Source organism: Mauremys mutica, chromosome 10, assembly GCF_020497125.1.
Source record: "Mauremys mutica isolate MM-2020 ecotype Southern chromosome 10, ASM2049712v1, whole genome shotgun sequence".
Classification (NCBI taxonomy): domain Eukaryota; kingdom Metazoa; phylum Chordata; order Testudines; family Geoemydidae; genus Mauremys; species Mauremys mutica.
Genome location: NC_059081.1, coordinates 50,498,348 through 50,522,573, shown reverse-complemented (window position 1 = coordinate 50,522,573; position 24,226 = coordinate 50,498,348). Strand labels below are relative to the sequence as shown.

The window sequence follows — 24,226 nt, the reverse complement described above, 5'->3', positions numbered from 1 at the left end:
CTATGGCTTATACTTCTTAATGATTATCCTTAGTCTGAAATTCTCACTGCAAAACAGCATTTTTTAAATGGAGATTTATGAATTGTTGACTCCGTTCTTGTGAACATCTCAGAAATTAGTACCAAATGTTACCTCTTATTGAATTTTATCAGTTACCCCCTGCTATATGGTAGAAAAGAGAGCAAACACATGCTACTGGTGTGGAAATGAGACCACAAAGCTGTGCAGAGAGGGAAAGCAGCTATGCAGCATGCTCTCCCCCTTCCTCCATTGCATAGCTGGCAACCACTCTATGCTGAAAACATGCCATTTGAACAGCCCATGAAAATCAGAGGCACAGAGTTAAATCAGCCACTCTGCACAGTATGGTAACAAGGAAAAACGTGTAATGTTCATAACAAATCTATAGGCAAGTTAGTATTGAGTACGTCAACATTAGCTCTCACTGTGCAACACAACAGTGAAGAGACCACCTCCCAGTGCTTAATTTGTAATGAATGAGGTGCCGGGGCTCAAGCAGTTTTTCTACTTTCATAACTGACATGGCAAGCCTCATCACAATTTAAGCACTGCCACCTCCATACCATGGCTGTGTTGAAAGCCACTGGCAACATGGATTGTGAGCCTACCATTTTACCAGTGATTGGGGGTGCTGGGGCATCTACAGAAGGATTTTACTGGTCTATGTGGACACTTGAAGGCCATGCACCCTCTATTCTATTTAGGTCTTGCAGTCTCTAGTCACTGTGGTATCTAAGTGCTACTATCCTCTTTTTATACTACAACCCTCCCAGCCCCACTGACTTGCTTTTCAGCTCACAGAACCCTATAGATCTTCTCAAGTCCCCAGGTTTTCCCTTCTATTGGTTTTTGCACAGAAAGCAGCGCTATGGCCCTTAGAGATTATCATTTAGAAGTGAGGCACCTGTAAGTATTTTACTTTGGTTTCTCTTTAGCACAACTGCTCAATTTGGTTGTGCAGGGGTAGGTTTCAGAATACAATATAGGGGCTAAAAACTTTCAAATCTGACCAATTGTTCTTATAAGAAGAAAACACAAAACATCACAATAAGCATACCTTACCTTGCCCAAGATGAGAAGGCTTCTGAGAAGTTACATGCCCACTGCTATCCAAGATGTACTGGGTGCTAAAATCATCAGCAGCTGTCTTTGTTGTGATCAAAACCTGGAAATAAAGAATCTCAAGTCAATCAAGGATTTCAAAAGTTCAAAGTGGTCTGAAGACATTAGATATGTTCTGAGATGATTCTCAGCATCAAATTACTTTAACAAAAAAGAACAAAAATAATTTGATAAAAGTCTGTTTTTTCTTCCATGAACATCATATCAGCTGGGGGACTATGGGTATCCCCAGGATTCTTCCCAAGATTTCTTTTCCAGGCTTGAACCTATGTTGTTCCAGGTTTCCCTGTCCAGCCCAGTCAGGATCCCTGAAACTTTCCAAGACCTTTCAAGGGTGGCTGGTTCATACCCAAAGTTTGGCCACTCTGATGCTAATCCTCCCTGTTAGGCCTCCTGACCCACAAGCTGCTTCACCCTATGTGCCCTTGAGCCAGCCTCAGAAGCCAAATAATTCTTCATGATCTGAACTGTCTCGGCGAGTGTCTTGGCATACTGAGGCACTGAGACATCTCTTCCTGCAACCAGGAGTATCTGCACAAACTGTTCTACCAGTGTACGTTCAGTGATCTGAATGCTGGTCCAGGTTTCCAGCTTCAGCCACCTCCAGCATAACATCCTCAATTACTGGGCAATCACACAAGGTCAGGCTCTTGGGAGATACTTTGCCTTTCAGAACTACAGGTCAGATGCTCTCCTCCACCGCCCTGTGAACCACCATTGCCACCCATTTGAAGGTCACAAGGAAGCCCTCTGGATCATCCTCTGGGCCCATCTGAGTGAGTTGCACCAGCACGGCTGTTGTTCCCATGAGCCCCAGAGAGGAATACTACATTCCCTTCCCCACCCTGGCTCCAAGCTGTTGCACTGGGGTCACAACTCATTGAACCAACTGTTCCTCCTGCTCCTGACCACCTTGCTCATGGACCAGTTGCTGCAGTTCAGCTGTCATCTGTTGCGGGAATTGTTGCTGTTAGTTCTCAGCCATCTATTTCAACAATCACTCCAGGTACATGTTGTCCCCAGCAAGACAAACTCCTGCTTCCCACCTTGGTATACTTGACAATCCAGGTCACTCAAATCTCCCCCTTCTGCAAGGTTAAATCATGCCCACATTCTCCACCATATGTGACCATGCTCTTTAGGTCAAACACAAACTACAGGGCAGACTTGAGTAGGGTGCAAAAGTCCTTATTGAAGTAGTTCCCCACACCATCCTAGGCAGGGGTTCCCCACAACAGTCTCCTTAAGTGCTGCAGGCCTGTCCAAAACAGTATAGACAGTCCAAAAGTCCTTCTTGTAGTAAAACAAAGAAATAGTCCTAAAAATAAACTCTATATTCCTGTGCCAGGCCTACCTTCCTCTGGAGGGCTCTGGCAGTCTGCAGTCTCTACAGATGTTCTAGGTAAGTCCTTTCCTCAGGGAGCAAAGGACGGGAGGTCCGTTCTCCTCCATCATCAGCCCACTACTGAGCTATCCTCTTCCAGTTTAACTGCCCATTCATTTCCTTACAGGGAGTGCAAGAGTAGTGGGCCAGGGTTGGGCAAGCCGATAGCAGCTCATTAACCCTTTCTGGCTTGGTGAGGAGCTGGTGTACCCCACCACACTTACATACGACACTCCTCGTCATACATCCCAGAAGGACATCAGCCTTTTTCACAACTGCATCACAATGTTGGCTCATGTTCAATTTGTCATTCATTATATACTCCCGATCCTTTTCTGCAGTAATACTGCCTACCCACTTATTCCCCTTTTCATAGTTGTGCATTTGCTTTTTCCTCCTAAGTGTAGTGCTTTGCACATAAATTTCATCTTGTTGTTTTCAAGACCAATTCTCCAATGTATAGAGGTAATTTTGAGTTCTAATCCTGTCCTTCAAAGATCTTGGAATCCCTCTCAGTGTCATCCACAAATTTTATAAACATAGTCTCCATCATCCAACTTATTAGTGAAAATTCTGAATAGAATCATACAAAGGACAGACCCCTGTGGGACCCCACTTGATATGTCCTCTGAGCTTAATAGCGAATCATCGATAACCACTCTTTGAGTACAGTCTTTCAATCAGTTATGCACCCACTTTATAGTCATTTAGTCTAGACTATATTTCCCTTATTTGCTTATGAGAATGTCATGTGGGACTATGTCAAAAGCCTTACCAAAGTCTAGATATATCATATCTCCTCCTTCCCCCCATTCATTAGGTTGGTTACCCTGTCAAAGGAGGAAATTAGATTGGTTTCACATGATCTGTTCTTGAAAAATCCATGCTGGCTATGATTTATCACCTTATTATTTTCTACGTTTAATAATTTGTTCCAATATCTTTTTGAGTATCAAAGTTAGGCTGACTGGCCTATATTCCTGGATCCTCCTTTTTCCCACTTAGGTTTGCCCTTCTTCTGTCCTTTGGGACTTCATACGTCCTCCATGAGTTCTCAAAGATAATTGCTAATGGTTAACTACAGACAGCAAATTAGGTAGGCAGCCTGCAATTACAAACATCACTAGTATTTAAGTAATGTAATTACTGATGCTGAGACCAGTACTTAAGATACTAGTGTCAACTCTGCTCTCTTGTGAAATGTACAATGGGGCTTTTTAATGCCCAAAGCAGATGATATCTTGGTTTGACATCTCATTTGAAAGACAACACCCACAGCAGCATAATGCCCCGCATCACCAGGCTAGATCATTGGTTCAGTGTCTACTCAGAAGGGGACAATAATCCAGCCAAACAGCAGCACTTTCTGAAGCACCTGGGTTTTCTTTGGCAATTTTCCATCCAAATTCTGGACCTAAGTCTACCTAGTTTCTAGTGTGATCAAGGCCAAGGCTCCATGGGCGCATACACTCCCACACTCAAACCTCACTCTTATATTCCGTTGTTTCAGTGAAAAGTAACTGTCATGGGAGGTCATGATTGTCCTGTGGCTAGTTTGGGCCTATCCCACAGAGACTTTTGAAGATAGAGATGGAAAACTTGAACTTGACTCAGTATTCAGGTGGGAAGAAAGTGCACAGAAGAGCAATGGGACAACGTGCTCTCAACGCTTTGTACTGCTTAGTAGACTGGTTGTTGTATTTTGAAAACAGAGCTTTTTTGTAGTAAGCACTTTCATTCCTAGATAGTAGTGCAGTTGTACTGGCCACAAATACGTGGATCACTGTGACCAGGTGAGAGTGTAGGTTCCTGGCTACTCAAAGGTGAAACAGGGTGTTTTTGCAGCCATAGATATTTGAATAGCCAGGAACAATGAGGAGCCCAAGCAGGCACCACAACTGCAGAACACACTGATAATTTAAAGGCAACTGATGTAAGAACATCGAGATTGAATGATGAGTCGGAGAATTCTGGAGAGCCTCAGTACATTGGAGTCAAAGGAAAGGATCAGGGCACAGTGCAAATAGTTGCCTCCCCAACTGAAGGAAGAAAGTGAAACACTGCCAACTACTAAACTGATCCGATAAGGAGTCAATGACTCATCCCAAAGTGAATTCAAAACGAGCAAGCTTCACAGATCTGTGGCTTCACTGGAGCAGAAGAACCATCAGAGAGATATCAAACTTTCCAAATTCTACATTTAAAAATAAAAGCCAGCATTCTACTGTGAGGTTGTGGGCACAACCTTAAGTCCTCACATTTATATTTTGTAATTAAGGGAGCAAGAAAGTCTGACACATCTCACCTCAGATATGCAGCAAATTGATCCCAAGGCTTCACCACGAAAGCCATATGTTGTCAAGCTTTCAAGATCCTCAGGACAGCTTATTTTTGAGGTATAATGCTTAACTGCCATAACTGGAACATCAGCAGCTTTGATGCCATCACCATTGTCTCGCACCTCTATCTTATCAAACCCATAATTCTCCTGAAAAGAGTAATAATACCATCAATCACAAAAATACATCTCAAATGCAAAATTAGATACCATATACAATGGTTACTCCACATGTATTGAAGTAGTTAAGGGTCCAGTCCTTTAGTCCTCAAAATAGGCAAAATTCTGACATTTCCATGTGGAAAGACTGCAGCACATATGTGCACATAACTTGTCTATAGAAACATGTATAGAGCAAAAATGAAACAGTTAAGTAATTTTATGCTGTTCCAAAACAAGTAATGTATTAAACTATGTAGTTCTGAGGAACCATTACTATTACAGTATGGGCTAACACACTAAAAGTTATTCCAACATCTAGCTCATGACTTAAAATGACTAAAAAAATATAAACTGAGAAAAAGATCAGTAGCTGGAATGTTAAAGATGGTTCATTCTTGTTTCATCTTCCCTCCCTTTTACAAAGGGAAATGCATGTTTTGTTAATGTATTCCACTTTATCTAATCATCACAGGCTAGATTCTGCACATACTAAAGTAACTGGGACCATGTTACCATGTTAAATGACATCTGTGTACTTTTTTGGTTCTTTATGGGATATAGAGAAGGTCTGGATGTTGGGGTGGGGTGGGTATGGAAAGCAAAGGGGTTAAGTTTTTGTTTTGCTCATTTCTTCACCTTAGAGATCTCAAGAATATGAAGTCAGCTCTCCCTCTGCTTTTAATGGAGGACTTATGAGAGGTATCTGTGATATTTACTATAACCTCTGGCAACCTTAATTGAAAGGGGCAAGGATGTTGAATCTTGAACAAAAGCTTACTTTATTTAAAACATTAATCATGGGATTTAAATTGTTGTTAATAAAAACAAAACACCAACAATCTGACTACAAATCCATACTCCTCTCATTGTTCAACTTTCACACTCTTTGCTTTTATGAGATTACCATTTCACTAGTTCTCCAATCATCACAGAGTAGTCCATTTTACACTAAAGCTGGTGTTCTGTGTAAGTGACCAGAGGAGTGGGGGTGGGGACTTAAAATTTCAGGCTTTCTTTATGGATCAGAAATAAGCAAACTTTTTTTTCCTCTTTATAGGTTACCTTTAATGTAAAAAAAAAGAAAAGAAAAGAATGAACAGTGGATCGTGCTGTACAATTTTTTTGTCAAAATGATGCTTTAAATACACTCAAACAAGTCTACTGTGATAGATCCAAAAGACTTGTTAATTATCCCTCTAAAAGGCAGATGGCCCTTCAAACAAACAGGACTGAACATCATGATTCATCTTATTGATACATTATATATAGTTTTCTAGCTGGGAGAAGTTTTTCCACTATTTTATTTTTGAGATGACAAATGTTAACATCTAACAAAAATTAATATTAAAAGATGCAGGTCTCAAATCATAAATAACTAAACCAAGATGACTAAATTAAAGAAAGAACTTAAATGAGAGAAACTACACAACTCAGGGGAGTTATAACAAAGTTTTGCTGTTTGCTGTACTGTAATTTGGATATATCAAAACAAATGTTATAATGCAGGTTATGCAAACCACAAGCAAGGAGATTCACAGTCATAGAACTACAGGATTTCTAAATCAACCCGTTTCTTCCACTTATTGAATGGCTCTCTGAACAGATAATGATCTAACATACAATATGTGTCACAGCACAACAGGGTGAGTTAAAACTAGTGTGATAATTTTAAAAGAAATCAGCACTGACAGGCTACAATATCTTGGATCAGCAGTTCCCATACTGACCATGTGGTCCACAGAACAATTGCCTGTGGTCTGTGAAAGCTAACTGGCTGAACAGTACTGACTTTTTCCTTGTTTCCAGGTGCTAAAATACACTCAAGACATTTCTAGCACTACTTTTCCATGTAAACAAATGCCATAAGTGCCACTGGGATGTTATGTAATCCTAAAATGGGAGGGAAGGTGTCCAAAAACAATCTCTTTATTGAGATATGTCTGCACTATGGAACAATTTAAGAACCTCTGAATTAGACTAAGCTTATTATATAATTATATCTATAAAAACAAATGGGCAACATCAGGTTTTAGAATCCCTGTTTCCAAATGGTGCTGGTGCTTTCTCCTAGTGAGAACAGATATTTTTCCCAATAATTCAGTTAGTCTGGATCTCCTACTACAAAGCTAACTGAGAAACATGAAATGCAACGCACCACTGGAAAGAATGGGAAAGAGAGAGTGCCAAAGCTTCAAAGTTGCTTTAATCCAAGTGCTATTCTTTAAACATATATGTGGCTAATTTAATAATGGTGGCTTAATCACTTTAAAATTAAACAGTTTTTAAGACAGCCATTACCTTACTATAACTGTAATTCCGTATCATTCCCATGCTTCCCCATTGTGAGCAACATTATCTGTCTGATTTACATTCATTCTTTTTTGTTGTATCTCACACACCGTAACCTGTTTAACCTGGTTTCCATTTCTTTGTAATTAGAATAATAAACACTACTACTTTATAGTTCTATAGCACCTTCATTAGAAGACATCAAAGAGCTGCACAAGCATTAATTTGTTAAATCTCCTCCTGAAGTAGCTAACTTTTAATACTACCACTTTAGAGCTGGAGAAATTGAAGCAAAGAGAGGCCTCGGTGATTTGTTCAAGGTCATTCAGCAAATCAGCAGCAGAGCCGCAAATAAGAGCCACATCTCCTAAGTCCCATCTCCAGGCTCTAATCACAAGAAAAGACGGTTACTCACCGTAGTAACTGTTGTTCTTCAAGATGTGTTGCTCCTATCCATTCCAGTTAGGTGTGCGCGCCGCGCGTGCACGGCTCTTCGGAAGATTTTTACCCTAGCAACTCCGGCGGGCCGGCTGGGCGCCCCCTGGAGTGGCGCCGCTATAGCGCAGGATATATACCCCAGCCGGCCCGTCCGCTCCTCAATTCCTTCTTGCCAGCTACTCCGACAGTGGGGAAGGAGGGCGGGTCTGGAATGGATAGGAGCAACACATCTCGAAGAACAACAGTTACTACGGTGAGTAACCGTCTTTTCTTCTTCGAGTGATTGCTCCTATGCATTCCAGTTAGGTGATTCCCAAGCCTTACACCTAGGCGGTGGGGTCGGAGTTAGATGTTGCAGAACGCAACCGCTAAGCCAAAGGCTGCATCAGCTCTGGACTCCTGGACCAATGAGGCAAAGGTGTGGACCGAGGACCAGGTAGGTGTACAACACATCCCCCGAAAGGGTATGCGAGCCAGGAAGGCAGCTGAGAAGCGTGAGCCCTGGCGGAATGTGCAGCAAGGTGGCTCTATGGAACATGGGCCAAAACAGAGGAGGTGCGGATGCACAACGTCATTGAAGATGAAATGCTCTAGGAGGAGACAGGTATGCCCTTCGTCCGGTATGCCGGTACGATGAAGGTTTTGGGGGCATTACAAGAGGGCTCTGTCCGCTAGATATAGATTGCGGACGCCCTACGGATGTCGAAGGAGGGAAACCGTTGCTCTCCTTGCAAAGAGAGTGGCTTCGGAAAGAAGACCGGAAGGAAGATATCCTGGTAGATATAAAAGGCCGACACCTCCTTAGGGAGGCAGGTTGGACATGGTAATAACTGCCCTTGTCCTTGAGGAACACAGTATACCTTGGGCCTATTGTGAGAGTCTGAAGCTCGGAGACTCGTCTGGCCGCATGAAAGGCTACAGGAAAACTGTCTTGCAGGACAGGTATATCAATGAGCATGTTGACATTGGCTCGAATAGGGCAGTCATAAAACTGGTTAGAACCAGACTGAAGAGCCAGGTTTATGGCGGGGCCCCACTGGGGGGGGGGGGTATAAACGCTCCAAGCCCTGAGGAACCAGATGGAATGGAGCGGGACCTCGGCGGGAGAAACATTGCGCGTTTCAGAGCAGCAGGAGAAACGCTTCCACTTGGCCAGATACTTTAACCAAATGGAAGATTTTCTACCACCCCGGAGAATCCTGTAGGACCGAGGCAGAACAACGTAACTCAGATCGGTTTAGCCACGCAGGAGTCCTGCTGTGAGGTGCAGGGATTACAAGACCGGGTGGTGAAGGTTGCCGTGATCCCGCGTCATGGGGTCTGTGCCAAGAGGGTTGCTACCGACAGGTGTAGCAACATGGTGTGCCAGTGCTGCCCAGGTTACGCTGGAGAGATCACGATCAGGGGCGCTCTGTCCCTGCGGAGTTTTAGCAGGACCTTGTGAACCAGCGGGGACAGTGGAAAGCGTACGGCAGATGGCTGATCCACGGCCTCAGGAAAATCCTCCAAGACCGAGCCTGGGGAGAGGCCTTGGAACGAGGAGAATTTCTCTCTCTTTCCGTTCTCGCGAGAGCGAGGAGGGCTATGCGGGGAAAGACCCACTTTTGGAAAACGGAATAGATAAAGACCGGAGGAAACTACCACTTGTGAGACAGGAAGGATCTGCTGAGACGATCCGCCAGCTGAATCGCCTGGTACACAAGGCAGACTGCTCTCAGCTCTCGGACATTGATGTGTAAGGCCAGCTCTTGCGCTGACCGAAGGCCGTGAGTGCGAAACTACGCCAGGTGCGCACCCAGCCGAGAGATGGGCTGTCTGTCATGAGGGACCCCGAGGGGTGAATGAAACAGCATCCCTGGATACACCAGGGAGGACGCTGACTCCTGGTCGAGGGAGCCTAGGCTGCTCGGGGGGAACGAGACGACCACGAGTATGCCATCTCTGCCCGGGTGGCACACCCAGGTGAGCCACGATTGAAGTGAACGGAGGCGAAGCCTGGCATGTTTGGTTGCAAACGTGCAGACAGCCATGTGACTCAGGAAACCTAGGCAAGTGCGAGCCCAAGTTGGCGGGAAGGTCCATAGACCTTGTACAATTGTTACCCTCGCCTGAAACCAAGGCTGAAGTAAGCAGGCTCTGGCGAGTCTGGAGTCCAGGACGGCCCCAATGAATTCCCTTCCCTGTATGGGAATCAGAGTGGATTTTACTATTGATCATCAGGCCTAGACACAGGAATAGGTTCGTGTCGATGCTCACATGACTGGTAACTTGGGCCCGGTGGTTCTTCAAATGAGCCACTCGTCTAGATACGGAGAATGTGTATCCGACGGTGGCGAAGAAAGGCGGCGACTACAGCCATGCACTTTGAATACCCCTGGGCTGTATAGAGGCCAACCGGGAGGGCCGGGTTGGGAATAACGATGGTAGGCCCCAAACTGAGGGTACCTTCTGTGTGGAAGAGAAATGGCGACGTGAAAACACGCACCCTTCATATCGAGGGCGGCGTACCAGTCTCTGGGATCCCAGGATGGGATGACGGTCGCCCTGGGTACCATGCGGAACTCATCTGCATTGTGACTTGTTGAGTTCCTGCAGGCCTAGGATAGGTCTGAGACCTCCCTTCGCCTAGGGGATTAGGTTTCGCCCTTAAGTACCTCCTGTATAGCTCCGATGAAGAGGAGCGTCCGCACCTCTTGCCAGAGGAATCGCTCGTGAGAGGGGTCCTTAGGAGGGGCGAGGATGGGTAGGCTTTTGCCCCATTGGTGGTCAGAAGGACCCTAATTTCGGCTCCTTTGGGGTGTGGAGTGATGGCCACGACCGTGTAAGCCACGCCCGCTGGCCAAGTCCTGACTTTGTCAAGGCGCAGGGTAAGAGTGGAGGTTGGGGACAGAAACGTCGGCGCTGAATCACCGGCGTGTGCATGCCGAGAGAGAGAGAGAGAGAGCAAAGTGACCCTGCTGCCCTTTAGGTTCTGCAGCCTAGGGCCAGTGTTGTCAGAGAACAGGCCTGTGCCATTGAAGGGCAAGTCCTGTATAGCGTGCCGCAGCTGCGAGAGAAGGCTCGACAACTGGAGCCATGAAACGTGCCGCGTGGCAACACCCGAGGCCAGGGTCATGGCAGTGGAGTCAGCTGCGTCCAACGAGGCCTGGAGGGAAGCTCTCTCCAGCTCCGTCCTTTGCTGCAGGAGGGCATCTAACTCTTGACGGGAGTTCCGAAGAACCGACTCTGTAAATTTGCCCACCGCCACCCACAGTAGCGGATAAGCAGGGCTTGCTGGTTCGCTACACGAAGTTGCAGGGCCCCCTCCGGGTACATCTTACGGCCCAGTAAGACCACACGCCCAGCCTCTTTGGATTTAGGGGCTGGTCGCATTTCGATTAGAGGAGGGCCGGAGGGGTATGTTCCTGCCCCCGCCTCATCTGGGGAGGAGGAAGAAAAAAGGCCAGGGACAAGCGGGTCCTGTGTGGGCTCGAGCTCCTGGACGACCTCCTGATCCGGTGGGATCTGGGAGCCCCGTGCCGAACCGGGGGTTGCTCTGTACCGGTCGGACGGGGACGACTAATTGTCATCTCTGGCACCCAGAGCTCCGAGGGAACGGAGCGAGATGGGATCACCGGTACGCCTCTGGCGTGGTAGTACGCCCAAGGTGACTAGAATGACCACTGATAGGTCTCCTGGAAGACTCTGGAGGGCACATCGGAAGACAGTGCTACGCATATGAAGTGTCCGCACGGGACGACACTGATGCGTGGCTGGATGGCCCTGGAGGAGCTGAAAGCTCTTGGTAGAGTCTCCGTCTGTAACTGACGTCGCTCGATGCGGCACCGGGGATCGGTACCGGTAGACAGACCGGTACCGAGAACGGGACCTGCCACCGAAGCTGTGCCGGGCGGTCGACCGAGGGTGCGAGGCTCGATGATCAGGAGTGGCTACAGGCGTCCCGGTGCCTCGGGCGGTGCCGGGAGCTGGATCGGTGCTGAGTGTCCCGGACTGGCGAACGGGATGCTGACCGGTGCCGCGAGTACTACTGGTACCAACATGGAGAACGGTGCCGAGACTGTGAGCGGCGTCGAGACCTAGATCGGTGACGGGACCGAGAACATCTGCGGGACCGCAACCCTGAACGGTGCCGCTCTGCGGTGCCGACGTAGGGTGGTCTGATCAAGGCAGGCTTGCCCATCGACTATGTAACCCGCACCGGCGGTGCCGGGGGTTGAGGCAGCGCAGATGCTGTCGTTGCAATCAGCTCCCTCGCCGTGGACACTGTCTCCGGCGTGGAGGGAATAGTGAGCTCGACCACAGCTCGCACCATGGATGCAGCTTCATAACGAGCTCGACCACGGTCCGTACCGGGGAGTGTTCCAGCACCAGACTCGACGGCTTTTGCCTGGCCGGAGTTAATGGTGCGGGCATTGTCGGTGCCGCGGCAGACATCGGTGCCGGGCGATCCGACGGAGCATAGCGCTCGGCTGCGGAGCAGGCGGCTCGGACGCAGCTTCGTAGTGAGCTCGACCACGGTCCGTACCGGGGAGCTTTCCAGCACCGGACTCGACGGCTCTTGCCTGGCCGGAGTTAACGGTGTGGATACTGTCGGTGCCGCGGCAGACATCGGTGCCGGGCGATCCGACTGGGCATCGCGCTCGGCTGCGGAGCAGGCGGCTCGGACGCAGTTTCCGGGCGAGCTCGACCACGGTGCGTACCGGGGAGCTTTCCAGCACCGGACTCGACGGCTCTTGCCTGGCCGGAGTTAATGGTGCGGATATTGTCGGTGCCGCGGCAGACATCGGTGCCGGGCGATCCGACGGAGCATAGCGCTCGGCTGCGGAGCAGGCAGCTCGGACGTAGCTTCAGAGCGAGCTCGACCACGGTCCGTACCGGGGAGCTTTCCAGCACCGGACTCGACGGCTCTTGCCTGGCCGGAGTTAAAGGTGCGGATATTGTCGGTGCCGTGGCAGACATCGGTGCCGGGCGATCCGACGGAGCATAGCGCTCGGCTGCGGAGCAGGCATCTCGGACGCAGCTTCAGAGCGAGCTCGACCATGGTCCGTACATGGGAGCTTTCCAGCACCAGACTCGACGGCTCTTGCCTGGCCGGAGTAAATGGTGCGGGTATTGTCGGTGCCGCGGCAGACACCGATGCCGGACGATCCGACTGAGCATAGCGCTCGGCTGCAGAGGCGGCGGCTCGGATGCAGCAAGGATATTGTGCCTCTTCATCCTCCAGGTGAGGGATCCATGCCAAGGGTACGTCGGAGCCAGCGACGGTCGTGCCAGGAGGCCTTGGCGGTACCGGCGATCTGGTGTCGAGGGAGCGCGCCTTGAAGACTAACTAGCGCTCGGCGCCGAGAGCGGAGGAGCAAAAGCTGCCTCCCTCAGGAGCTGTTTAAAACGAAAGCCCCGCTCCCCTTTGTTCACGGATTAAAGGCCTCACAAATGCGGCACTTATCTGTGAGGTAAGGTCCCTCGAGGCACTTAGGAGAAGATCTCTTGTCGGCAGCGGCTTGCGGCCAGCCGAGCATTAGAAAACCCTGTGGACCAGGCATCGGACCCGGCACCGGGTGAGGGGAAGGGGATAAACCCCGAACCCCTGTAAAATAAATACACTACACTATTCTACAAACAAACAAAGTTAACTACAACTATAAACAGAACGAGAGAAAACTACGAGTAGCTAGGGAAGTGGAGGTCAGCTGAGCTGTGCTCCACTGTTCCAACGGCCGTCACGGGCGGAAAGAAGGAACTGAGGAGCGGACGGGCCGGCTGGGGTATATATCCTGCGCTATAGCGGCGCCACTCCAGGGGGCGCCCAGCCGGCCCGCCGGAGTTGCTAGGGTAAAAATCTTCCGAAGAGCCGTGCACGCGCGGCGCGCACACCTAACTGGAATGCATAGGAGCAATCACTCGAAGAAGAACATTTTACTTCACCTTTTATTTGACGTTATAGTTTTATTTTAATTATAGTGTTTTTCTTTGTGGGTTGAAGTCAGACTTCCATTATTATTGCAAAATTGTTTCTTTTTTCTCATGTTTAAGATGTTATTCAAAAGGGTGACATACAGACAGCTTGGAAAGCTAAGGCCATGTGTACAATAGTGAGCTTACAATGGCACAGCTGTACCAATGCAGTTGCACTACTGTACGATTGCTGGTGTAGCCGCCCTATGCTGCCGGGAGAGTCTCTTGTCGACATAAGGACACCTCCACGAGCAGTGGTGGCTATGTCGGCGGAAGAAGCTTCTCCTGTCGACAGTCCACACTGGTGCGTCTGTGGTATAACTTATGTTGCTCAGGGGGTATTTTTTTCACATCCCTGAGCGATGTAAGTTTTACTGACAAAATTGGTAGTGTAGATATGGCCCATGTCTGCTCTTTATTCAGAGGTATAGCACATGCAGTGGCAATGTAAACTTTTCAACACTGCCCCACCAATGAACTAACATGCTTCAAACCTGACCTGGAGCAAACAAATCAAGAGAGTAGCAGAGACTGAATCCTGGGCTAGCTGCTGAGACAGCGATAGCCAACAAGGAAGCCAACTCTGATGTATACACTTGTCCGTTAGGAACTGGACTGATACCATCAACTCATTTTGTGTCAATAAACAGAAATCAGGTGGCAACTTTCAGAAATTCCCTTGGCTGAATTCCAACCAGTGACCTAGCAATGAAATATAGACACAAACCAGATTATCCAAATTGCTCTGGGAACTTATGCAGAACTCCGGTGTGAGCAGATGCCTTTCCCTACTTTCTGTAAAAGAAAGTCTGAACACATTGTAGTTAAAAACTAATTCCCCACTCCCAGGGGTTTAGCTTTATTAATCAAGAAACTAACAATAAAATAACAGTTGCTCAAGCTTTCTTGCCAGGCTTGGTTGAGCTAAAGGTTCTTACATCAGAAGACAGTTCTGAGGGGTTCTCACAACAAAATTTTTGGTGGCCTCAGAATGCAGCTACCAACTCTTGCTGGTGGACGCTTTGACAAATTTTCCTAAAATACTTCATTAACTTTAGGAAAAACAAATAAATATGCACAGATACATGTCCAAATTGTAATTTATTTATGTTGGAGTTTTTTGCGGACTCAATAATAATGTACAGTTGTATGTTGGTGCCCCTAACCCTGCTGCCTTTCTGTGTCCTCCACAGATCCCCCTGACCCCTGCTGTCTTCACCCACTCCCCTCGTCTCCCCATCACCCCCACAGGCCCCACTACTTCTTCCCCGCATTGCCCTCAGCTCACTTCTATGGCCTCACATCCCAGGCTCACCCCACTCCTTGCCTCTTGACCATGGCTCCTAGTAAGACTGGCCCTGCTGAAGCCCAGAACCAGAGCCCCATGGCTAAAGCTGGGGGAGAGGGGGCTGAAGTCCAACCTTGGAGTCCCTTGGCTTTGCCCCTTCCCCCATCTCTAGCCAGGAGGCTGTCATGGCCGCAGGAAAACCCCTTGGTGGCCGCATTTGAGAAACGCTGCCCTAGACACACTCTATCCCAAGAGCCACTCCCACCTCCATTGTATCTGGTTGGACTAACAAGCCACCTATCTCAGTGAGTCTGAAGAACCCACCCACAGCTTTTCCAGCAGGACCAACCCCTGTTAACAGGGTGGTATATTTCAGACAAACACCATCAGTATAGGACATGGAATTTCAGAAAAGTCAGAGCTCATAAAAAAAACAAATTTTAGGACATTTCCAAAATTTGGATAATCAGAATTAAACTATATCTGTCATCTGAGTCACCTAGTCCTCCTTATGCTGGAATCCTTACTCAGACAAAGTAGTCTCCTTGAAACAAGTAAAGATTACTCCTATGAACAAGGTTTGCAGTACTATGCCATTAATTTTCTTCGGAGGGGAGGGTAATGGACTCCTCTTGTAAGGATTACTCCTATAAATGAGGAAGTGGGCCTTTAATATTCTTTGGAAGAGGAAAGGATTGAACAGTAATTTTGTAAAAGTTTCATGTTCTCTGCTGCACTCTGGAACCTATGCAGCGTTAGTGTAATTGTGGACATGCATTATGTTTTCAATCTTATTTAAATTATGGCAAATAAAAATAGTATGTCAATATAAAGTAATCTTATTTCACAAAATCCAAACAAAATAATGAGAATCCATGGTGTTATAATGTGTGGCTGTACAAAGAACCTCCAGAGCCTTCACAAAATCTTGATCAGCAAATTTGTTTTGAGTTATTAAAATCCAGATTAATCTAGGGCGTCTCCACTGGACTGCTGATTCAAATGCTTCCAGTTGTAAAGAAACTAGGTATTTTGCAGTACAATTTCTTTGGATTTGGGCTGAGCTGTCTGCATCTATGGTAGCAGAGCAATATCTTGAGGTTACAAAGTTAGTTTTTTTAAGTTTTAGCCCATATGACTCTCTGAGGGTACTGGGGTAATGGGTGAACTGTAAACCACAACCTGAAATTCAGACCCATGTTGCCAGGGGCTAGTGAGAAACAGCATGAGAGGGTAGGGATGAAGGAGAGGTGTACTGGGTCAATTGCTGGTGGAGACTGCCAACGTCTACAGATTGTTTATTAAGCAAAAGTTATATACAAGCTTCCTAAAAATCAGATGTCAGCCTATACTCCCCTCAAGAAGATGCTGGCAATTTAGCTCACTATCAAGAAGTTTTGAATCTTCCTCTTTTGATTAAGATCAGTATTAAGTAGGTTGTGGCAAGATAACTTATACAATATCTAGACATATCATATCTCCTTGAACCTTGTCACACTAGTTCCAGATGGGGGTATGACACAGAAATAGCCCTTGTTGCTTTATTTGATCTCCTTCTTGCAATTGGTAATAATAATAATACCAGTATGGATGTTTGATATCTATCAACTGCCTTCAACACCATGGATCATGAGCAGAAGTGGCTGGGCTTGTTCTTGAGTGGGTCTATTCTTTCCTAGCTGAGAGATCCAGAGGGCTCTTTCTTATTGCTGCTGTGGGGTTCCTCATTTTACCCCTCTTGTTAGAAGTACACTTGATTTCACTATGAGAGATGGGGTCATACACAATGACCACAGAAAATTCCTATTGACTTTCTATGGTCTTCCATGAGTTTTGAACAGGTCCAGATTCCATTACTCACAAGTGAAATACTATTGTACTCCATGAGCATTCCCAATGGAGTAAGATACTACTGAACATAAGTAGTCAGGAGGCATGAATGACAACAGTACCTTCAATAAACCAATCATAAGAAAATATTGTGTCTCCATCTCAAGTGATGCAGACAGTGCAAGTGAGCACTTTGTTCAGTGTTTGAGGGAGGCTGGAGCACAGATAGGAGATGCTTGAAATCCTATTCAGATAACATAGTGATATTTGTAGCTTAGGGGAAGCAATCCAAGAAGTTGGTGGAAATTATATGGCCCCCATGTCTGCCACTTGGTATTTGAGTTTACAATTTGGGAATAACTCAAATAGCTACTATATTTTTTAGGAAAGGACATTGGGATTTCTACATTGTGAACAAACTAGTTCTTACAACACATATCAGTGATATTTTGTACTTAGCAAAGAAACAGTGTTATTTTTCATTAGCTGAAATATTTCAAGAACAGAAAAATTTCCTGCATCAAGAGAAACTGATCTATTTGCCAAGTTTTTTTGTCTGGGAAAGAAAGCATTGTTTTCTTCTAGGTAACATGCTAACTTTTAAAATATCCTGTTAAAAATATTACAAAAGGTACTGATACATTGTTCTGACTAGTACTATCTGAAAACTTTGAAAAAATAAAAAGTTAAATGTTCTTGTTACAGAAGCCTGAAAAACAGCCTCTGACATGGCCAGTGACAACATTTTGCATACTTGTTTTTCTACTGCATGCCAAGATTGCATACTATTAATCAAATGTGAAATGTGACAACTGTGTAAAATTCCATTGACTTCAGTGGGGCTCTAAATGGGCCTGGAGGTCCACCAGGTGGTTTTCTTTGCAAGAACGGGGTTTAAGTGTTTGCACATTTGTGCCCATCACTGTGAAAACTAAACTAGTATGGCCAACAATCTCTAAACAAGCAACTGTTCAGTCAGAGTCATTTCTGATGTTTTTATAAAGACTGACATATTAAAGCAAGTTTACAATGATTCATTAGGTCTGCTCATTGGCCCAAATTATGTCCTCAGTTACACCCCTACATGCCCAGCGACATTAACTGGGATGCACAGATGTAACTCCTGGCAGAATTTTGCCCATTAACTTTAGCATTAAAATATGCACATTTATAAATGATATATATTTTTTAAAAGGAGACTTTTACACCCTTACGTAACACAGGAGAAATTTCCCCAGTATATTACCATCCAGTTTTCCATCTTAAGTCTAACTTAGTACCAGAGAAGACTTACCAGTTTAACATCAATACTTGTGGCATTGGCATCCAAGGAATTCTCTATCAGCTCCTTCACTACACTGACAACTGACGTGATCACTTGAGAACTTGAAAGGAGACGGACAGTTTCTGCTGACAACTGCTTCATCCCTGGGCTTTTAGAATCAGAGGAGCTGGATGGAAAGAGATAGCAGAACAAGAATTTAAAGACTGTATTACAAACATGATGACATTTCTATTCAATCATTTTTCAATGATCAGTATGACTACATTTAGTTAGGTGAAGCATGCAATTAGGGAAACAGTACCAACTATACATTCACAAGGAGAGATCTTGTGTAGGGTCAGGCCCTATATCAGAAAACATTAGTTTGACAGCAGAGAATGCCTACGTTAGACAATGCAAGGATTCAGAGTAATACTAAGCAATGGGCAAAACAGTACATAGTCCCATGGTTATCTTTTCAGGTACATTTGTTTTCTGTTCAATACTAATGTGAGCACTTACATGTTCCTTGACTAAATGATTACAGTATATGGTCCTGATCCTGCAATCATATCTGTATAGGTGGACCCCTCTTGACCATCAGGAGCCCAAGATTGGTGCCAAAATCTGAAAGTCACAAACCCCTCTTTTTTCTAACCCTTCTGAGATCAGGCTTTTTAAAATCTACCTAAAATTACTGAGCCAAATTCTTGTGCTCAGCTCTGCCTGTGTAACACGTACTGACTTAACTGGAGTTATGTACAATCTAAGAGCAGAATATGGCCCACAGAGGGTTGGGTTTTGGTCTGTTAGAAATGGTCATATTCAGTGATAGCGTGGACTAGGGCAGAAGCCAAGGACTCCAAAACTCTAATCCTGACTCTTATATAGACTCACCATGTGCCTCAAGCAGGTCATTAATTTCTCTGTCTCTCAATATCCTTTATCAGTAATATGGGAATAATACTTACCATACCTGTCACAAAGGGGTGCTATTATTACTTATAAAATACTTACATACTGCCATAAAACATACATGGTGCTTCACAAATAAAGATAAAGACATATTCCCTGCACTGAAGCGTTCACAATCTAACATCCTGATCCTGCAAACGCTTATGCATGTACTTACCTTTACATACCTTGAAGCTAATTATACTCACGTGTAAAGTAAATGCATAACGGCAGAATTGGGGCAATAAAGTGGATATTAGTTAATGTTTGGGGTGTATGGGGTGCCCAGGAAGGGGTAGTACTTCTGATGGGGGGACTTGTTGTACCCCTTTGGGGGTAGTCCGTCCACTTTGGTCCCCACCTGTCACTCAGCTCTCACCTGTGGCTCCAAGTAGCTGCAGCATGTGCAGTGGCCACACCCCGGGCAACGGCCTCGACAGGCCAGCCAAACCAGGTGAGAGTAACTGATGGGACTCAAATCCTCAGTGAATTAAGGATATGCCCACTCACATGCGACGTCAGCTCCGGTGGACTGGGTGAAAGAGATCACTAAGATCCAACGGCCAAGACGGCAGTTCTGCAACGCTTTGTGGAAAGCAAAGGGCTTGATGAGGCACGAAAGACGTCAAGGCCATCCACTGCAACCAAAGAAGTTACCAGTCGTGACGATTTTTCGTACCATTGGTGTCTGGCTTCTAAGGTCGAGAGAGTGGGATTACTCCCGTGCAATGGCTCTATCACTTAAAAAGCTTTCACGCACAGTTCCTGTGCAAATCAAACATCATCATCATCATACCACCCAAGTCCTGCGGCGATGGGGGAGGGGCAAGGCGACAGGTGGAGGTTACCACTGGGAGTCGTAGTCCCAATCCTGCATGCAGGCGGCCTGTGGATAGGTGGTCATCCAGCTCTGTACTTGGGGCAGCAGAGTTGCCTGGCAGCATCCCAGGCGTCTGAGCAGCCCTCTTTAGGACAGCACTGCTCACCCTAGTAACGGAGGGGCCTAGAAAAGGTGGCCTAAAAATTGCCTGCCCTACAACAACTGGCCAGTAAGCCGCAGCTGGCAGTTCAACCCAATCTGCGGCCGAAACCAAAAGAAAAAGTTGAGAAAACTCACCATTGGTGTATGGAATATTCGTACCCTCATGGATCGAGACCTGAGAGAAGGACAGCTCTCATTGCTCGAGAACTAGCCTGCTACAACATTGATATAGCTGCATTAAGTGAAACAAGATTGCCTGGGGAAGGTTTCTTGAGCGAACCAGGAAGTGGTTACACCTTCTTCTGGAAGGGTAAGACTGAGACAGAGGACAGAATACATGGAGTTGGCCTGGCAATAAAAACCTCATTGATGCATCAACTCCCAGACCTTCCAGTGGGTATCAATGAAAGATTGCTGAAACTACGCTTCCCACTAAATGCCAAACGTCATGCCACCATCATTAATGCATATGCCCCCACTCTAACATGCTCTGACAACTCAAAGGAACAATTCTATGAAGATCTCAACAGACTGATCAAGGCCACACCTGTAACAGACAAACTACTCCTACTTGGAGATTTCAATGCCCGAGTCGGGGCTGACAGCGAGAACTGGAAAGGAGTAACCGGGCCACATGGTGTAGGCAAAATGAACAGCAATGGACTACTCCTTTTGAGCCTTTGTTCTGAAAATGACCTGACCATTACCAACACTCTGTTCTGACAAGCGGACAAATACAAAACGATGTGGATGCACCCTAGGTCCAAACAGTGGCATCTGATTGATTATGCCATTGTCAGAAGGTGAGACATCCGAGACATACTGATCACCAGAGTAACGCGAGGCACAGAGTGCTGGACAGACCACGGATTAGTCAGGACGTCTCTTCAACTTTACATCGCTCCCTCTCGGCATAAATACCCTAAGCATGTGCGACCTGCTTTCAACACAGCCAAACTGAAGGATGCTCAATGTTTCAACAATTTCCAGAAGAGTCTTGATGACAAACTAACATCCTACGGACAACTGATAGGTACTGTAACCGAAAAGTGGGACCAGTTCAAGCAGATAGTGACTGATACAGCAATAACATCTCTTGGACCAAAGAAAAGAACACATCAGGATTGGTTTGATGAGAACCAAGAAGAAATATGCTCAGCACTGGAAGTAAAGAGAAAAGCCTTTATCGAATGGCAGAATGATCCCTCCTCAGTCTCTAAACAGGACCATTTCAAGTACCTTCAGAGCAAAACACAGAAAGACCTCCGTCAGATACAAGACAACTGGTGGGAGAGCAAAGCCAAAGAAATTGAGCACTATGCTGAGACCCACAACTCAAAGATGTTCTTCAGTGCTATTAAGACTGTCTATGGATCTTCTAAACTAAGGACCACCCCATTGCTCTCATCAGATAACACAATGCTGATTAAAGATAAAGAAGGCATCAACGAAAGATGGTGAGTACACTTTAGCAACCTTCTCAATAGACCATCAACCGTGAATAATAATGTTCTCAATGAAATTCCACAACAACCTGCTCCGACAGATCTTGACTCTCCACCCACTATAGATGAGATTAAGAAAGCTGTTAGCCAGATGAGTTCAGGAAAAGCTCCTGGAAAAGATGGGATACCAGCAGAGATATACAAAGCAGCAGGTCCAGCAGCACTAGCAGCATTCCACAGCTTGATCATCAGCATCTGGGAGGATGAAAACATATCATAGGACCTCCGCGACGCTACTACTGTCTCTCTTTTCAAGAACAAAGGCAGCAAAGCAGAATGTGGAAATTATAGAGGCATATCCCTCCTCTCCATTGGAGGGAAGATCATCGCCCGCATCATCTTGAACCACCTAATTTGCCTCAGAAATACTGGCTATCTACCTGAAAGTCAACGTGGTTTTCGACCTGGCCAGAGCACAGTCGACATGGTGTTTGCTGTCAGACAAATACAAAAGAAGTGCATTGAACAGAACATGCACCTGTATGCTGTCTTCACAGATCTGACAAAGGCGTTTGATACCGTCAACAGGGAAGCCCTTTGGACTATTCTAACACAACTTGGCTGCCCAAGAAAATTTGTCCTGATTATACGCCTTTTTCATGACAGCATGACAGGCAAAGTATTGTCTGATGGAGCCACATCAACCTCCTTCAACATCACCAACGGCGTGAAACAAGGATGTGTTCTCGCTCTTTTCTTATTTAACCTGTTCTTTGCATGCGTCCTCAACCATGCAATGAAAGATCTGGATTGAGGTATATATTTGAAATACCGGCATGATGGTTCACTTTTTGACCTCCGTTGCCTGAATGCAAAGACTAAGACAGTGCAGAAACTCCTTCTTGAGGCACTCTTTGCCAAAGACTGTGCCCTCATGGCTCACACTGAAAATGATCTTCAGGACATTGTCAACAAGTTTGCCGAGGCCTCGCAACTTTTCGGACTAACTATCAGCCTCGGAAAGACAGAAGTTCTCCATCAACCTGCACCTGGATCAAATGCTTCTGTCCCGAGTAGCTCCATTGACGGCACTCAGCTTAAAATAGTGGAGAACTTTAAATACCTGGGTAGTGTCTATCCAGTGATCCATCACTGGATATATGAGATCAACGCACGAATATCCAAAGTAAGCCAGGCACTTGGCTGTCTGCGTGTCAAAGTTTTAAATCACTACAACATCCAGATGTCAACAAAACTGCTTGTGTACAGAGCTATTGTTCTTTCATCTCTTTTGTACGGGTGCGAAACATGGACACTATATAGGTGTCACATTAAGCAGCTTGAAGCATTCCACATGCGCTGCCTCCGCAACATCATGAAGATCCGCTGGCAAGACAAAGTGCCCAATCTTGAGGTGCTTGAGAGAACCCAGATGACAAGCATCGAAATGATGATCATGAAGTCACAGCTACGTTGGACCGGTCATGTCAGTCGCATGGATGCCAACATAATCCCCCGCCAGCTTCTGTATGGTGAGCTCTCCCAGGGCATCCGGCATATAGGTCGTCCACGGAAATGTTACAAGGACACCATCAAAGCCAATCTGCAGTACAGCAGTATCAAACCTAGGGACCTTGAGGATGCCGCCAGCGACAGAACACAGTGGCGTGCAACAGTCAGAAATACCTGCATCACCTTTGAGGAAGACCGCTGCCGGCGTCTACAAGAGGCACGCGAATGACGTCACAGAGCACCAGCAGCGCACAATCCACTGACCGCAAACTTCCCATGCACCATCTGCAGCAAAATGTGCACCTCTAGAATTGGCTTGTATAGTCATCAGAGGGCACATCATGAGACCAACAATAGATGATCTGCACAGATTTGTCATCATCGGATCGCTGGACTACCAAGACTTAATGTTTATACAGCTCTTTAAAGATTTAAGTTGTTATATACATGCAAACTATAATATTATTGGCTTTGTCTTTAAAAAGGACAGTGTCAGAGAATTTCAATAAGTATTTCAAATAATTTTTAACTACTGATTTTACAGTGTCCTCTCAGATGCTTGAGCATTTCCTCTGCCAAGTTTACCCTTCATCAGTTGGCAAATATTGATATTTCCCCACTGTGTTTTAAATTGAAATTAACATGGCTGATTGTGTAAAAACAAAACAAAAAACACCAACTTCAGCTTGCTGAATGTTTTTATTTGACCGTGAGTATCACTGGCACTAAGTTCTGGGGACAGGATACGTTGACAGAAGAAGCGGTGGAGCTATAGAAGGGATCTCAGCCATAGCTATACATGCACAACAGCCCCACATCTTGCCCCCTTCCTCTGTGAGAGCAGATGACTCTATGCAGAGGACACTCCATAGGATAGTGGTAAAACTCACACTCTAACATAAGGTGCACACTACCTGCACACTATGGAGTCTGGCTCCACATGGCCTACCTGAAACTGACTTCAGAGGAAGAGAGGAGGAAGGAGGGCGGCTACATAGACTGCTCCATAAGGACATGGAGCAATACTGGATTTACAATGGCGCCACTGGTGTCGGGCCCACAGCAGTCAAAAGAGGCCACGGCCTGCTCTTCTCTGCCTCCGACTCTCTCCTGTGGGGTCAGAGAACCTTGACCCTGGGGGCTGCTGGGGCTCCATAGCAGCCTCTGCTGGCAGCAGCCTGACTCCTCCCCCGCCTCTTTCCCCAGCGTGCTACGTTCCTTCCTCCCCCCTCCGCTGCCGCC

The 24,226-nt window shown here is 46.3% G+C and overlaps 1 protein-coding gene across 4 annotated transcripts in view; it reads right to left on the bottom strand.

Annotated features, from left to right (window-relative positions):
• PMS1 (PMS1 homolog 1, mismatch repair system component) overlaps positions 1-24,226 on the bottom strand; it is a 101,178-nt gene that overhangs the window by 71,838 nt on the left and 5,114 nt on the right. For all 4 annotated transcript variants that reach the window (XM_045032236.1, XM_045032240.1, XM_045032237.1 and 1 more), the window contains exons 2-4: positions 18,122-18,278; positions 4,833-5,015; positions 1,084-1,186 (exon numbers count right to left, since the gene is read on the bottom strand). In XM_045032236.1, coding sequence (XP_044888171.1) covers positions 1,084-1,186; positions 4,833-5,015; positions 18,122-18,278 — 443 coding nt within the window. The remainder of the gene's footprint in view (positions 1-1,083; positions 1,187-4,832; positions 5,016-18,121; positions 18,279-24,226) is intronic.